The following is an 18103-nucleotide window of genomic DNA, read 5'->3' as shown; positions in this document are numbered from 1 at the left end:
ATTTGACATTATTCAATTCAGTTCAGTCCAGTCGCTCAGTCATATCTGACTCTTTGTGACCCCATGAATTGCAGCACGCCTGGCCTCCCTGTCCATCACCAACTCCCGGAGTTCACTCAAACTCATGTCCATCGAGTCAGTGATGCCATCCAGCCATCTCATCCTCTGTCGTCCCCTTTTCCTCCTGCCCCCAATCCCTCCCAGCATCAGAGTCTTTTCCAATGAGTCAACTCTTTGCATGAGGTGGCCAAAGTACTGGAGTTTCAGCTTCAGCATCATTTCTTCCAAAGGAATCCCAGGGCTGATCTCCTTTAGAATGGACTGGTTGGATTTTGAAGTCCAAGGGACTCTCAAGAGTCTTCTCCAACACCACAGTTCAAAAGCATCAATTCTTGGGCGCTCAGCTTTCTTCACAGTCCAACTCTCATATCCGTACATGACCACTGGAAAAACCATAGCCTTGACTAGATGGACCTTTGTTGGCAAAGTAATGTCTCTGCTTTTGAATATGCTATCTAGGTCGGTGATAACTTTTCTTCCAAGGAGTAAGCGTCTTTTAATTTCATGGCTGCAGTCACCATCTGCAGTGATTTTGGAGCCCCCCAAAATAAAGTCTGACACTGTTTCCACTGTTTCCCCATCTGTATCCTGTGAAGTGATGGGACCAGATGCCATGATCTTCATTTTCTGAATGTCGAGCTTTAAGCCAACTTTTTCACTCCTCTTTGACTTTCATCAAAAGTCTTTTTAGTTCCTCTTCACTTTCTGCCACAAGGGTGGTGTCATCTGCATATCTGAGGTTATTGATATTTCTCCCAGCAATCTTGATTCCAGCTTGTGCTTCTTCCAGTCCAGCGTTTCTCATGTGACAATATACAGCCTTGACGTACTCCTTTTCCTATTTGGAACCAGTCTGTTGTTCCATGTCCAGTTCTAACTGTTGCTTCCTGATCTGCATATAGGTTTCTCAAGAGGCAGGTCAGGTGGTCTGGTATTCCCATCTCTTTCAGAATTTTCCACAGTTTATTGTGATCCACACAGTCAAAGGCTTTGGCATAATCAATAAAGCAGAAATAGATGTTTTTCTAGAACTCTCTTGCTTTTTCGATGATCCAGCAGATGTTGGCAATTTGATCTTAAAACCATCTTGAACATCTGGAAGTTCATGGTTCATGTATTGCTGAAGCCTGGCTTGGAGAATTTTGAGCATTACCTTACTAGTGTGTGAGATGAGTGCAATTTGACACTTAAAAGCTGTTAAATTGTCTTACTTTTATTTGAAAGAGCTGTGGAAGCTGTTTCTTTTCATTTAAACTTTTTAAGAAAATGCCAACTTTGCTGATATTTTAATCTGATAGTGAATTGTGATTATCTGTATAAGTATATATGTCTACAGTTTATCATAGTTAATAGTTATTTCACTTTCTGTAATATATGATACCTGAAGCTCACATTTATTTAATGTGAGTGGGTTTTTTTTTTTTTTTTTGAGCCCCTTTTTTGGTTTGTCTTTTATTTTCTTAGTATTGTACATTATTGTATATGTTATCATGGTCATCTCAGTAGAAAGCTCTTGAGTAGATGGTTTTTTGTTTTTAATCAGCCCAAGGAGATTCATATTATGTGGCCATAGCTAGGTAATATTATTCTGAGTTATGTGAAGTTGTTGGTTTTGTTGATCAAATGTTAGCAGTTTCATAATACATATTCAAGAAACAACCAAACAAAAGATCTTTTAGAAGAGATATTTCAACTTCCCAATTCAGCTCTTTTAACTGACCTACCAGAGGCTTTATGAAGATTCAAACTACAGAGGCCTATCAAGAAAATTCTGCTTTGTTTTGCCGTTAAATTGCCCAGTTTTCAAAGGTATTTAATCAAAATTACTTCAGTAATTGAAGCAAATATCTTTTGGAAATGCTTAAGGTATGTAAGTTTTTCATTAAATCTGTGTATAGTTTTTCAGCTTTCATTCTCTGAGACATTGTCATATATCAAAGGATTATCTGTAAATATCATTTGAAGGCAAAATAACTACCCCCCGCCAATATGTAATACGGACTCAATTTTGCCAGCTATAGAATTTTGTCTTTTTAGTATGCTTTCTAAAATAATAATATCATGTTTATATAGCCAACAAATTTGCCTAAACATGCTGTTTTAAAGATTTTCTTTATACCTGTGTTTCAAGTTATAAGAATTAAAACGTATGAATATAAAAAAGGATATAAAAATTAGAAGCTCCTACATAGGAAATCCCCAATTTTAAATAGAACTCTGTTTTGAAAGGTTGCGAATTGGCTTGTTCCAAAGTCAGACTATATCTCCTCATATATATAATATTATGAATAATAAGGGTAGCAGATAGCCAACAAGAGCTGACCTAATGCTTTCCAACATTAACCTAGGGGTCTTGGTTTGGAATAAAGTGTTCATGACTATAGCCCTTTCATCTGTTTTTAAAAAACAAATACATTGTTGTTAGCACAGATTACTATCAATTAGTAGAATAAATATTTAGCTTTAAAACAAAAGTGGAAATAGTTCAATCAGTGTTGGTGAAACTATTTTGAGACAAGAGATTTCATTTAGGTGACTTAAGTTGGGAATCTGCTCCTCTTTTGAAGAGCCCATGTAATGACTGAAAGTGCTGTTTGTTTTCAGTGACCTTGAGGAAGGGAGCCAGTCATTTCTTCTTAAGGGTCATAAGAAGTAGGGGACTTGCTGATTTCATGCTTTTCAGTTCAAAACTGTGTCCGGAACATCTTAGATATCCTTCATCCACATTGTTCAAAGGCTGTCTATTTCAGGCTCAGTCTACCCTACCTTCAGCTGAGCTTGTCTTCCAGCTCTGCTGCCTCATACTAAATTTACAGGTGGTCATTCTCCATTCTTTTTTTTTTTTTTTTTTAAAGTCTTTACTCATTTTACTGTTATGACAAATGACCACCACCTTCTTCTTTTTTCAAGAAATATAAAGGTAGAAGAGATATTCCTTTTTCATTATTTTAAAAAGCTAAAAAGAATACATTTGAATCAGTTCTAATGAGGTGGATGAAACTGGAGCCTATTATACAGAGTGAAGTAAGCCAGAAAGAAAAATACCAATACAGTATACTAATGCGTATATATGGAATTTAGAAAGATGGTAACAATAACCCTGTGTACGAGAAAGCAAAAGAGACACTGATGTGTAGATCAGTCTTATGGACTCTGTGGGAGAGGGAGAGGGTGGGGAGATTTGGGAGAATGGCATTGAAACATGTATAATATCATGTATGAAACGAGTCGCCAGTCCAGGTTCGATGCACGATACTGGATGCTCGGGGCTGGTGCACTGGGACGACCCAGAGGGAGGGTATGGGGAGGGAGGAGGGAGGAGGGTTCAGGATGGGGAATACAGGTATACCTGTGGTGGATTCATTTCGATATTTGGCAAAACTAATACAATATTGTAAAGTTTAAAAATAAAATTTAAAAAAAAAGGCTAAAAAAAAAAAAAACCTAAAAAATAAAAAGCTATTGTTTTTGAACTGCTAGCACTTAGAAGTTTAGTTTGTAGACCCTAATCTGAATTATGTTGATGGAGGTGATCCTAAAATTGATCTAAAGTTGGAATATAGATATATCATTCTGTATCATATCTCTGGAATATAGCTACATCGTTCTGAATGCTATCCTATCTCTATTCATTATTATATCTCCATGCATATCACTACCAGGTACATAACAGGAGAAAAAGATGAATGCATTAAAGTACCTATATCAATTTCCCCAATAGGAAGCCTACCCATATAAGCAAATCAGTTGTTTTTTTTTTTTTTTTTTTTTCCCGTACACAGGACAGCCGATTAAGACTTAAACTGGTACTAGAGTGTTTTTTGCCTAGATCATGCATTCTTTAGTTGGAAGGGACCTTAGAAATCATAAGGTTCAACTTCGAACCCAGTACCAATATCCTCCAAAACCATCTTTTATAAGCCTCTGCTTGAATGATTTCAGTAACAGTAAGCTTACTACTCTAAGGCCTTCCATTCCATTTTGAAGTCAGCTGACAACCAAAATGAGCAAAGTGAGCAAGGAAATTAACACTCCTCTAAAGTCTTCATAAAAGGCTACCCACTCCAGTATTCTGGCCTAGAGAATCCCATGGGTTATATAGTCCTTGGAGTCACAAAGAGTTGGACACTACTGAGCGACTTTCACTTTTAAAGTCTTCATAAAAGAGCTGCTGACATCTTCATTTCAGCCCCATGAGACCCATGTCAGACTTCTAACTTACAGAAGGTGATAAGTTGCTTAAGTGTTGCTTAAGCCCATAAATTGAGGGTAATTTATTAGAGCAGCAGTAGAAAACTAAAATATTCAGCCTCCCACTTGCACATCTGCAAAGCGTGGGCAATGAGCAAGCAAGGAATGGAAAATGGCCCAAGGAATCCATTAAAGATCAGAAACATTGCACAGAACTGACCTGTTGCCATGAAACAGACTGTTGAGGTGGCTTGGAGAAGTTGGAGGTACTGAGATTAATAAGAGCGCGATCAGTCTCCGGTGCCTTTCTTCCAATATTATCCTTCAGTTTTTTTCACCATTATTGTCCAGTTTTCTTTTTATTCCCACTTCTCCTTTATCTTCTCCTCCATTGTACTTTCCTCCTTTGTTAAACAATGCTCTTTATTTTTATCTGCTAATCAAGTGTATGTTTTTATCAACCTCACACTTCCACTAGCATACCCACCCAGTTTGTTGGAAGGAGATAAGGAGCAGAATATGAGAGGAGCATTGGGAGAAGGTTGAGATTTTCCAGCGTGCCAAGAATTAAAAAGGTAACGAATGTAGCTTTACCACCTGGTCTCTGAGTACTCCAGTGCAGCACACAAATTCACAAATGAGGGTTATATACAAATCCATTTATTAGAAAGAAAATAAAAACTAAGCAGGCCCTCAAAAGTATTTTGAAAATAATAAAAGGTTTTTACTAAGGTACCGATTAGTGATTGTCTCCTGTTTTGCTGCTGAAAAATTTTGTTGAGCCCTTTTCACTATCTCTAAGCTCAAAACTAAGGCCTTAAGGAGCTAAGGGAAGGTTTTCATCAAGTAACATTAGATGAGCTACTGAACAATAATAAATACAATAGAAGCATCTAAACACTTAAGTGAATTAGTGAAGCATGTACATTTTTATTTTAAGAATTGTTTGGCACCAGATTTTTTAGGAAAGTGTTTGCTGAGTATGATGACTAAGATCCATACACTAATGTCTATGTACAGGCTTTTGATTTCCCACATGTCCTGCTGGCTACAAGGGCAGAATGGACATTGTTCTCTGGCAACAGATTGGGCTTTGGTGGAGCCAATTTAGGGGCACTATTGGTAATAATCCCAAGGACACAGGTATTACCTCAGTCATCAGTTTAATAGATTCCAAATGAACCCTTAGCACAAAGACAAGGAGAGAAGTCTCTTTCATTTCCAATGTGATGATAAGCATTTCTGAAAATTCCAAAAATTATGTGGGCCACATGACTGTCAGAAATTGGCTTGTTTCTAGAGCCATTGCTGCACATCTAAAATTGATGAGCAAATACAGAGGAGAAAAAAGTCATTTAACCTGAAAGTCCTTTTCTTCCTCTCTTCTGTCCTAATCATTGTTAGGAGTTCTTTTGCAGAAGCATGACATATTTAATTAGAGACTTGTTTTTGCTGTCACAGTTTTAGTTGTTTTTCCAGAACCAAAGGTTATGTTCATATTGTTTTTCTTGTCTGTTGATGAAAGTAATTTTAGAAAATGATTTTTTAAGTCTCTGACTGTTTATTAGCATTCATTCATTCATTTATTCACTACCTTATCAGGTAGTGAAGAAGAGCCTAGAATTCTAATTTGAAGAAGAAAATGTCATGATTTATACTCCTGAAAAGTTCACACTCTAGTAAGGAGATAAGCTTGTAGACACCTGAGTACTATAATGGTGGTGTGTTCAAAGTGTTATTTGAACACAAATGTGGAAGTAGTTACTTCTGCCATGAAGACTGGGTGTTCAGAGAACTATTAGAATATGAAAGATTGAATCAATAGGAATTTATTAATCACCTAATAATTGCTGAGGTTATTGTAGGGAACAAATAGACAGTTGTCCTGTTGTAGTTCTGTAATGGAAATTTTGAGTCTAAAGAGAGGAAGCAGACAGTAAGTAAAGACATTAACAGATTAGTTTCAGATAGTAATAAGTGTTATGAGATACAACTAAGCGTCCTGTAGGGAAAGACTTAAGGGTCTTGGTAAACAATACGGGTTTTATTCAAAGTGCAAAGGTGTGCCATTGAAGCATTTTAATTAAGGGATTAACATGAGTAATTTTCCTTTTTAAAAAAGTATTCTGCTGGCTCTATGGAAATGGATTATGAAAAGAATGCACACCGGGAAGCCAATAGAAAAGCAATTGCATTAGTACAGGTTAGAGATAATAATGACTAGACTCAGGTGGCAGTTGTAGAGATGGACAGGAATGGGAAAATTCAGAATGTCTTAAAAGTAGAGTCAGTACCACAGACTTAGAAAATGAACTCATGGTTGCCAGAGGGAAGGGATAGTTAAGGACTTTGGGAATGTCATGCACACACTGCTATATTTATAACCAACAAGGACCTACTGTATAGTGCATGGAACTCTGCTCAATGTTATGTACCAGCCTAGATGGGAGGGGGGTTTGGGGGAGAATGGATACATGTATATGTATGACTGAATCCCTTCACTGTTCGCTTGAAACTATCACAACATTGTTAATTGTCTGTATCCCAATAAAAAATGCTTTTTGTGTTAAAAATAAATAAAATTTTATAAATAAATACTTCAAGATAAAAATAGAATCAGTAAGATTGACATACTGGATGTGATAGTTAGAGGAAGGGGGTGGATGAAAAATGACTCCTAGTTCTTTGGTTAGAGCCGCAAGGTGGAGTCAGGGCCATTCACTGTGGTGGAGAAAACTGGAGGAAGAATAGATGCTGGAGAGGAAAACCAAGAGTTCTGTTTTGAACAGGTTTAAAGTGAGCATTACCCAAGTGAAGATGCCAAGTAAGCAGCTGGGTATAGGTAGGATATAAAGCCGTCAGGTTATAGGAGATCACCTTGGGAAGACTGGATAGAGAGAAGCTGTGTAGAAGACAAAAGGTTAAGAAAGGAGACTAAGAAGGAGAGGCCAGTGATACAGGAATATCCAGGGAATGTGTTGAAGAAGCCAGGAAAGAAATGGTGTATAAAGGAAGGAGTCCTTAAACCAGTCAAATGATGCTTAAAGGTCAAATAAGATGATGACTAAGGAAGACCATTTTATTGGACAACGTGGAGGATACTGAAAAGAACAACTTAAGGGGAATTCCCTGACCATCCAGTGGTTGGGACTCGTGTTTTCACTGCCAGGGGCCCAGTTCCAATTCCTGGTCAAGGGACTAGCGTGATGTGGCAAAAACAAAAAACCACCACCACCAACAACAAATGGAGTGGGAGGGGAGGCAGCCTGGAGTGGACTGGAGAGTGAATTGGGAACTTGCATTTTTAGCAGTTGGAAGATTAAATACTTTCAATGACCCTCCCAATGTAAACAGTCAAAAATCATCTTTGTGATGGTATTGCTAAACTGGCATGATCTTAACAAAGGTTAAAAACAAAGTGAAAAAAAAAAAAAAGTGAAAGCAAGAAACACTGGTGATAAGGTAACACCAACACCAGCTTCTCTTGAGTTTTTTGCTGAACCCTAGAGACAGTACCATATTTGGGGGGCAAGAAGTTAAGCTTAAGGTCACAATATCAATTGGAGACTGATAAATCTCTGCAGAAAGCTGGGACTTCAATGGGTTATACCTTCAATGTAAAAGAGGTGGAAGAAAATAAAGTCACATGGAACGAGACATCAAAGAAATCTGAATCCGAGTTTAGCACTGGTTGGCAGGAGTATGGTGGGATTTCCCTGAGAATGTGTAATGGCCCTCACAATACATTTTTTGGTCCAAATATATGCTGCATGCTACCTGTACCTTAAGCCAAGAATATAACTCAAGGTGTCCTGGATTGCTTGTTACTCCAGGCAGTTGTCAGAAGCAAATGTACATCTTTGGAGGAAAGCAGTCTAATGTTGGGAAAGACTGGGGGCAGGAGGAGAAGGGAGTGACAGAGGATGAGCTGGTCGGAAGGCACCACTGATTTGATGGACATGAATTTGAGCAAACTCCAAAAGATGGTGAAGGACAGGGAAGCCTGGTGTGCTGCAGTCTGTGGGGTTGCAAACAGTCGAACATGACTTAGTGACTGAGCAACAACAACAACAACTTTGATTTAGGTGCCAAGGAATTTCCACAGAGAAATTTCCAAGAGAAAGGGGCAGTTCATTGTCAAAGCTAGCAACACAAACACTAAAGAACAGGACATCAGGAGTGAGAGTCTATTCTCCAAAGACTGAAGATTTTTAGAGTTAGCACACAATATAAAATAACAATTTAACATGTTTAAAGAAATCAAAGAAGGTATTAGATGTATAACATGATACTGTGAAAAATCACTAGGCAGGTTTGAAAAAAGGCCTAGCTGAATGTCTAGATATGAATGTTTTAGTAACTGAAATTAGAAGCAACAGATTAAACGCAACTGATGAGAGACTACTGAACTGAAATACGCATGCTCAGTCGTTCAGTCAAGTCTGACTCTTTGCAACCCTATGGACTGTGGCCCACCAGGCTCCTGTCCATGGAGAAATTTATGTGGTGATTTTTCAAAATTTATTTTTTGGCTATGCTGCACAGCATGTGGGATCTTACTTCCCCAACCAAGGGTGGAACCTCTGACTCCTGCAGTGTAAGTGTGGATTCTTAACCACTGGACTGCCAGGGAAGCCCTGAGTGGTGATTTTTAAGTGTTTAGAATTCTTCGATATTCTCCTCTTCAGGAGGTGGAGCTTCATTCTCCTTCCCTTAAGCATAGATCAGCCGCCTTGATTGGCTTCCAAGAAACTGAATAAAGCGGAACCGAAGGTGTGTGATTTGGGGACTGGGTCATAAAGGATGCTGTGGCTCCCTGCTGCTGCTTTCCCTCTCTCATACCTCAGCTTGGGGAAGCCAGCTGGTCTGTCCAGAGACTACTCAAGCAGTCCTGGGAGAGGCCCCTGTGGGGAGGAATGGAAGTGAGCCAACCTGGAAGCAGCTTTCCCTCCAGCTCTGGTCCCGCCCTCCGTTGATGACAGCCCCAGGGTCACTTGACCTTCACCTTGTGAAAGACACTGAGCCAAAACCACCAAACTAAGTCATTCCTGGATTCCTGTCCCCCAGAAACTCTGTGAAGTAATACATGTTGCTTTCAGCAGCTAGACTTGTGGGTAATTTATTATACAGCAATAAATAAGTAATACAAGATCAATTTGAAGAAATTACCCAAAGGCAGCACAGAGATAGAAAGCGATAGAAAACATTAAATGAGATTAACCAACATTCCAGAAAGAATAATGGGAACAAAGAAATATTTGAAGTATTAATTCCTAGGAAATCTCTAGAATTGTTGAAAGACAATAATCATTAGGTCCATGGAGCCTAGTGAATCCTAAGACGAACACTTTTTTTTTTTTTTTAACAGCACTTAGACATCTTATAGGAAAACTGATGAATACCAGACGGGGAAAAGATTGTTTAACAACACAGCCAGAGAGGAGAAAGCTCAGTCTCAAAGGGATGGCAATTACAGTGAAAGCTGATTTCTCTACAGCAATAATGGAAGTCAGGAGCCAGGAATGTATCTTGATTTACTAACTGCAAGACAACTGTAGTTTGAGCATTCTTTGGCATTGCCTTTCTTTGGCATTGGAAGGAAAACTGACCTTTTCCAGTCTGATGGCCACTGCTGAGTTTTCCAAAGTTGCTGGCGTATTGAGTGCAGCACTTTCACAGCATCGTCTTTTAGGATTTGAAATAGCTCAGCTGGAATTCCATCACCTCCGTTAGCTCTGTTAGTACTGATGCTTCCTAAGGCCTACTTGACTTTGGACTCCTGGATGTCTGGCTCTAGGTGAGTGATCATGCCATTGTGGTTATCTGGGTCATTAAGATCTTTTTTGCATAGTTCTGTATATTCTTGCCACCTTAATATCGTCTGGTTTTGTTAGGTCCATACCATTTCTGTCCTTTATTGAGCCCACCTTTGCGTGAAATGTTCCCTTGGTGTCTCTAATTTTCTTGAAGAGATCTCTAGTCTTTCCCATTCTATTATTTTCCTCTATTTCTTTGCATTGTTCACTTAGGAAGGCTTTCTTATCTCTCCCTGCTATTCTTTGGAACTCTGCATTCAGATGGGTTATATCTTTCCTTTTCTCCTTTGCCTTTAGCTTCTGTTCTTTTCTTAGCTATTTGTAATGCCTTGTCAGATGACTATTTTGCCTTATTCTATTTCTTTTTCTTGGAGATGGTCTTCATCAGTGCCTGTATAATTTTATGAACCTCTGTGCATAGTTCTTCAGGCACTCTCTCTATCAGATCTAATCCCTTGAATCTACTTGTCATTTCCACTGTATTTTCGTAAGGGATTAGTTTAGGTCATACCTGAATGACCAAGTGGTTTTCCCCACTTTCTTCAATTGAAGTCTGAATTTTGCAATAAGGAGTTCGTGATCTGAGCCACAGTCAGTTCCCGGTCTTGTTTCTGCTGACTGTATAGAGCTTCTCCATCTTTGGCTGCAAAGAATATTATCAATCTGATTTTGGTATTAACCATCTGGTGATGTCCACATATAGAGTCATATCTTGTGTTGTTGGAAGAAGGTGTTTGCTACGACCAGTGCATTCTCTTGGCAAAACTCTATTAACCTTTCCCCTGCTTCAATCTGTACTCCAAGACCAAACTTGCCTGTTACTCCACGTATCTCTTGACTTCCTACTTTTGTATGTCAGTCACCTATGATGATAAGGACATCTTTTTTGGGTGTTAATTCTAGAAGGTCTTGTAGGTCTTCATAGAACCATTCAGCTTCTTTGGCATTAGTGGTTGGGACATAGACTTGGATTACTGTGATATTGAATGGTTTGCCTTGGAAATGAACAGAGATCATTCTATCAATATGCCAGCAAATTTGGAAAACTCAGCAGTGGCCACAGGACTGGAAAAGGTCAGTTTTCATTCCAGTTCTAAAGAAAGACAATGCCAAAGAATGCTCAAATGGTATACTGTACAATTGCACTCATTTGACATACTAGCAAAGTAATATTCAAAATTCTTCTAGCTAGGCTTCAACAGTACATGAACTGAGAACTTCTAGATGTTCAAGCTGGATTTATAAAAGGTGGGGGAACCAGAGATCAAATTGCCAACCTGTATTGGATCATAGAAAAAGCAAGAGAATTCCATAAAAACATCTACTTCTGCTTCATTGTCTACACTATAGCCTTTGACTATGTGAATCACAACAAAGTGTGGAAAATTCTTAAAGAGATGGGAATACCAGAGCATCTTACCTGTCTTCTGAGAAACCTGTGTGCAGGTCAAGACGCAACAGTTAGAACTGGACATGGAACAACAGACTGGATCCAGATTGGGAAAGGAGTACGTTAGGCTGTATATTGTCACCCTGCTTATTTAACTTCTATGCAGAGTACATCATGAGAAATTCTGGGCTGGATGGAGCACAGCTGAAATCAACATTGCTGGGAGAAATATCAGTAACCTCAGATATGCAGATGACACCACCCCTATGGCAGAAAGTGAAGAGGAACTAAACCTCGTGATGAAAATGAAAGAAGAGAGTGAAACAGCTGGCTTGAAACTCAGCATTCAAAAAGCTAAGATCATGGCATCTGGTCCCATCACTTCATGGCAAATAGATGTGGAAACAGTGGAAAAAGTGACAGACTTTATTTTCTTAGGCTCCAGAATCACTGCAGATGGTGACTTCAGCCATGAAATTAAAAGATGCTTGCTACTTGGAAGAAAAGCTATGATAAACCTAGACAGTGTATTAAAAAGCAGACATTACTTTGCCAACAAAGGTCCATCTAGTCAAAGCTATGGTTTTTCCCGTCATGTATGGATGTGAGAGTTGGACTATAAAGAAAGCTGAGTGCTGAAGAATTGATGCTTTTGAACTGTGGTGTTGGAGAAGACTCTTGTGAGTCCCTTGGACTGCAAGGAGATCAAGATGGATTCTAGCAAAGAGGCTTCTGAGTAGGCTAACATCACCTACTAAGGGGTGGCACCCCCTCCCTTTCTGACCCTGGAGGAGCCTTTCAGTATGTGTGCAGTTGGGAAGGTCGCCTTGACTTCCAGAGTGAGATCCCTGTTCTCACTCAGGCAGGCTCAGCTCCTTCTCACTCCTGCTATTACCTTCATCTTAAAGTCTCTATCCACGGGGGGACAGACTCCAGCTCTCAGCCTGGGGCCCACTACCTTAGAGTGGCATGCGTGGAGGGGTGTGGAAGCTCCCTGCTGTCTCTCCACACCTCGCTCTGGACATCTCACCCATCTGGCTCCTTCTGCGTTACCTTGTTTTATACTAAACCAGTGATCTGGAGGCTCCATATGAAGACAGTGACATCAGATAATGGAAGGGGACCATTGATGTGCACTTCCTTGATGATTAGTGACGTTGAACATCTGTTCAGGTACCTGTTGGCCGTCTGACTGTCTTCTTTGGAAATATGTCACTTTGGGTCCCAGATCACCCAGCACCACAGGGTGCACTCTGCCGCTGCCCAGCGTCCTCCAGTCAGATTCCCTGGATGGGCAGGAACCGAGGCTGAGTTATTTGCTTTCCTGCTGAAGTGAGGCAGAAGAATGAGCTGGTGGGGCCCGTTGACCGGAGACTCAGGTCAGATGGAACTGCCAAACAACCGTATTCCCTGGCCAGATGGGACCCCCAGCAAAGCCACTGGCTGGGATGTCTGCTCCTACACATGGTAAGTGGGAATGTGGTTCACAGAGGGCCGTAAGCAGGTTCCTGCAAGCCTGGCACCCTGTGTCTATTTGATCCTTGATGGTGGAGCCCTGCCACTCCCCCAAGTAATTTCTTTGAGGCAAGACCAAAACAGACCTCCCTAAAAGCACGTTACACAATGCTGGGAAAGCTGGGTGTCCATTTGGGGTTCTGTTTTTGCCTGCCAGAGAAACTAGGTGGGGGGCAGGGATGGGGGGAGGCTCTTCAGGCAGTGCTATGCCAGCCTGGGGGAGCAACAACGTGGTCAGACTGTAATTGCTCCTTCTACCTTTGAATGTGGTCCTTATCAGTCTCTGGTCCAGATGGGTGCTTCACCCTCACCCCTACGTCCTATGATTTTCTCTGTGGAAAGATGCTAGTTGATCCTCTTGTGAGGGGGGATGAAGTGGCTTGAGGCATGGCTCCATCCTTATGAACTTACCTTGGGGAAGATGCTGCTGCAGGCCCAGCTGAGGCACTGGGGCAAGCTCTTAATGGCCCAGAAAGTTCGGCTCGTGATGGCAGGATCTTCTAGTATTGGAGGGTCTCCTCTCAGGTGGTGGGGCAGGGCCTGTGGCTCACCATGGGGAAAAGGCCACTGGTGGCAGTAGCTGTGGGGAGCACTCACTGGTGTGAGCCATCCTGGAGACCACCGTTTTCTCACCAAGACCTGCCCCACCCAGCAGCCTTGTTGTTGTTAAGTCACTAAGTTGTGTCTGTTTACAACTTCATGGATGCAGCACGCCAGGCTCCCCTGTCCTTCACTATCTCCCGGAGTTGGCTCAAATTCATGTCCACTATTTGTTGATGCCATCCAACCATCTCATCCTCTGCTGCCCCCTTCTCCTGCCTTCAATCTTTCCCAGATCAGGGTCTTTTATAATGAGTCAGTTCTTTGCATCAGGTGGCCAAAGTATTGGAGCTTCAGCTTCAGCATCAGTCCTTCCAATGAATATTCAGGGTTGATTTCCTTTAGGATTGACTGGTTTGATCTCCTTGCAGCCCAAGGGACTCAAGAGTCTTCTCCGGCACCACAAATTGAAAGCATCAATTTTGTAGCCCCTCAGAGATGTAGACTTAGTAGGTCTGAGGTGGGGCCCAGGAATCTGAATCTGGAAGCACACTTGATTCTGATGCCTGTGGCCTGAGGACCACACTTAGAAATACATTCCTACACATCATAGATTCTTGAACCCATTAGGCAGCAAGCACATCTTCTGTATCACAGAAGGCACAAATAAGCAGGTGATGATGAGTTGTTTCAAATACTTCTTGAGGTTTTTTTCCCTTTCCCCTTTGTCCCTGAATCCTTGGCTCTGCAGCAGCTTGCCTGTGCTGTGGGGTGGGCATGTGGGAAGTGTGGACACCTGCCAGCCAGCCTCGTGGGTGCAGCGTTGCTCCAGGGAGGGACAGGGCCATTCTGAGTCACCTTTCCTAATGAGCATTGCTTGTTGACCGACTGGAGGGGAGGTGCTCGTTATTCATGTTTGGCCCAGGGCCTTCTCTCTTGATTGCAAAGGAACAGAGACCCTGCGGCTTCCACAGTGTTCACCTCTGTGGAAAAAAAAGTGGAAAGATCATCAAAGCAACACTTTAGTTCACCCTTCTCTTTGAAGAGTTAGATTAGCTGGAAGGAAGCTGTTTGGCAGAGAATTTTCACACTTGGTCTATTCCTTTCTTCCTCCATCCATTACCCCTTGCCCAGCCCACCTAGATCCCTTGAATAGGGACATTGTCTGCTCCAAGTAATCTAAAACAAAGCCTCTATTTTGAGCAATTCCTGTCCCACCCTACTCCAGCCCCCAGATGCTTCAGAAACATAACCCCTAAGAAAACAACATGAGGTTAAAGAATATCACGTCAGTATCGCTATTCCTGTAAAAGGGCTGGCCTAATCCAGAAACTTAATTTCTCATATTGTCCTTGTTTCAAAATCCTATAGTACCTTTTTCTTTGTCTCTTGGTAGAACTCTCAAATAAAGCCCCTAGAGCCAAACATATTTGGAGTTAAAAATTAAGTCGGGAAACAGGGTGGAATTTGTGGAGCTCAACTCCAAAGTGCCTTCCTGGACCAGCCACAGCCAACACTTCAGGGTGATGGTTTCAACATAAACAACCTTCTTTAATCATGAGACAGCTCTGTACAAAGGCGTAAGGGGAGGTTCTTCCCTCCCTGGAAGAGGAAGGTTCACTTCATCCTGGCCCCCGGTTCTGTAGCCCACAGGGACTGGAAAGGAGAGAAGCCTTAGCTCCTTTTCCTGCAGCCTTGACTCCAGTTCTCCATCCATGGCACCCAGGACTCCTACTGGCCCCTGGACAGCTTCTGGGCTAAACTTGTATCGATTCCAAAATGTCCATTTTCATCTGTGGGAGTCCCTTCACTAGGTCTTGAGAGGCGAGTGATTTGCTAAGGTAACACTGCTCAGGGGGGTGGCTCCCATCTGATGTCATTCTAGAATGGCTCCTATCATCAAGTCTTAAGACCACGGTGCTCCCTTTGAACGTGGGGCGTGTTTAGATGAGAGAGAAGCTGGGGTGGGGAGGGGAATGCCCATCTTCCTTTCTTTCCTTGAGGCTCTTTTTGCCCATTTCTCCATGTTTCTGCCTCATGGCATCTTTTTCTTTGCTTTTGCTCCTCTGTAGCTCTGTTTAAGGCTTCCCTGCTGGCTCAGTGTTAAAGAATCCACCTGCCAAGCAGGAGACTTGGGTTTGATCCCTGGGTTGGGAAGATCCCTGGAAGGAAATGGCCCACACTGGTATTTTTGTCTGGAAAATCTCATGGATAGAGAAACCTGGTGGACTACAGCCCATGGGATCACAAAAGAGTTGGACACAACTGAGTGACTAAGTAACAACAGTCTTGTTTAAACCAGGAGCTCTTTTTTGGCTGCACCACTCAGCTTGTGGGGTCTTAATTCCCTCAGCAGGGATTGAAAGTGGGATATGGCAGTGAAACCCAGAATCCTAACCACTCGGCCTCCAGGGAACTCCATTAAACCAGGAGTTCTGAACCTATGGTTCATGGTTCCCTTGAATATACAAGAATATGTCTATTTTATGGGGAAAAGCCCACAGTGTTCACATTGTCAAAGTGGACTGAGAAAAATGAAAAATCGTTCTAAACTTTTCCTCCCTTTTTTTTCCTCCCTTTTCTCTGACACTCTCGCTGCCCACTTAGGATTCTGACTCCTGCTCTGTTCTGACTCTTCCTCCCTGATCCATGTCTCTCCCATTTCTCCTCTCATGTGCTCATGTGCTAAGTTACTCAGTCATGTCTGACTCTTTGAGGCCCCATGGACTGTAGCCCGCCAGGCTCCTCTGTCCATGGGATACTCCAGGCAAGAATACTGAAGTGGGTTGCCATGCCCTCCTTCAGGGGATGTTCCTGACGCAGGGATCAAATCCCTGTCTCTTATGTCCCCTGCTTTGGTAGGCAGGTTCTTTACCACTAGTGCAGTCTGGAAAGCCCTTCTTCTGTCCTACCTTCTCTCTTTCTCCTTCTGTCTTTGGCTTATGGCCCCATACCATCTTTTGTTTTTTCCTGAAAATAAAGTATAATAAAAAGTGAATACTAATAATTGTCACATATTGGAGAATGTTCAGTAAATGAAGGTTTAATTTCCTTAGTTATGTTCTTAATTTTAAAAGCCACTGAACTGGATATTTTTCTCTAAAAAAAAAAAAAAATTCACGAGGGATAATTGTTGGCTACTTTTTTTTTTAGATTCTTCTATTTATTTATTTATTTTTAATTTTATTTTATTTTTAAACTTTACAATATTGTATTAGTTTTGCCAAATATTGAAATGAATCCACCACAGGTATACATGTGTTCCCCATCCTGAACCCTCCTCCCTCCTCCCTCCCCATACCATCCCTCTGGGTCATCCCAGTGCACCAGCCCCAAGCATCCAGTATCGTGCATTGAACCTGGACTGGCAACTCGTTTCATACATGATATTATACATGTTTCAATGGCTACTTTTTTTAAAAGTCATCTGTGACGGTTCATTCTATCCACTGTGAGCCCTCAGCTGTGAATGAGAGCATAGCTTCCTGCCCGCGGTCTAATCAGACATCGGGAGGGCAATCACGCCCCCCTAGTGTCAGAGTTTTAGGTTGCATGTTGCGTTAGATGAGGAAGGCACCTCCAAAGGCAAGAAATCTAATCATTTAATAGAATTTGAATCCATGGACAGCATTGCTTTCAGCAGCTTGGTGGTCTATCCCGATGGGGGGCTTCATAGAGAAAGAGGCAGAGGGAACAGGGAAGGGTCTGACTCTGTCATCGGATCAATACAAGACTCCTCAACCATTAGATAGAGTGGATCTTTGTCCTTAAAGAGTATAGACGGCAATCCCACCTTCTGATGTTTCAATGTTTTGATATATTAATATTCCAGTATTTTGCTGGCATAATGCTACCATTATGGTAATGTAAAAAATCTGAAATGCATCTTGAAATACATTTAGAGTTAGACACTGCATTAATTTTTAAATGGTAAAGTTTACTCATCTGGAAAGTGTTCTTTTATACCTGTATAACATTCAAGAAGAGAAAGAAAATCAACTGACAGAGAATCTCTTGCAAAAATGAGTCTCCATTTTCAGACTTTAGAAACTTCATTTCTCATTATCCCAGAAGGAAATGGCAACCTACTCCAGTATTCTTGCCTGGGAAACCCCATGGACAGAGAAGCCTAGTGGGTCCATGGTGTGACAAAGAGTTGAATATGACCTAGTGACTATCCCTGCTTCAAAACCCCTAAAGTACCTTTTTCTTGGAACTCTTTATCTCTTGGTAGAACTCTAGAATAAAAACATAAGAGCCATGCTTATCTGTTTGGAGTTAAAAATTAAGTTGGAAGATAAGGTGGAATTTGTGGAGCTTAATTCCAGAGTACCTTCCTTGGACCAGCCCCAGATGACACCCCAAGGTAAGAAGCCTGGGGCAAAGGTCAGCATTAGACACTTCAGGTGGAAGGTTTCATCACAGATATCCACGTTCTTTAACCATGAGACTGCTCTACACAAAAGTGCAAAGGGCGGTTCCTCCCTCCGCAGAATTCTACAGTGTCCGATGTAAAATCATTGTTGTTCCCCGGGTGTTCATCCTGTTCCTATGTAATGTGCAAAACTGAGATCCATCTGGGGATGGGAGA

At 41.5% G+C, this 18103-nt stretch overlaps 1 protein-coding gene across 8 annotated transcripts in view; it reads left to right on the top strand.

Moving 5' to 3' along the window:
- LOC147371235 (frizzled-3-like) overlaps positions 1 to 18103 on the top strand; it is a 53286-nt gene that overhangs the window by 9704 nt on the left and 25479 nt on the right. For 2 of the 8 annotated variants that reach the window (XM_086398666.1, XM_086398664.1), the window contains exon 3: positions 11256 to 12924. The exons of 3 other annotated variants lie outside the window; for them this stretch is intronic. In XM_086398666.1, the coding sequence (XP_086254792.1) occupies positions 12922 to 12924 (3 nt within the window). In that variant the 5' untranslated portion in view covers positions 11256 to 12921. Of the gene's footprint in view, positions 1 to 4729; positions 4827 to 11255; positions 12925 to 18103 lie in introns of all 8 variants that reach the window. 3 more of the 8 variants (XM_086398668.1, XM_086398665.1, XR_015163371.1) reach the window with 2 other exon arrangements.

Source organism: Bos grunniens, chromosome 5 (genome assembly GCF_055505025.1).
Source record: "Bos grunniens cultivar Pamir isolate PY7600 chromosome 5, Bosgru_T2T1.0, whole genome shotgun sequence".
Taxonomy (NCBI): domain Eukaryota; kingdom Metazoa; phylum Chordata; class Mammalia; order Artiodactyla; family Bovidae; genus Bos; species Bos grunniens.
Note: the sequence above shows the minus strand (reverse complement) of the source record. Positions and strands in the feature narration are given on the sequence as shown.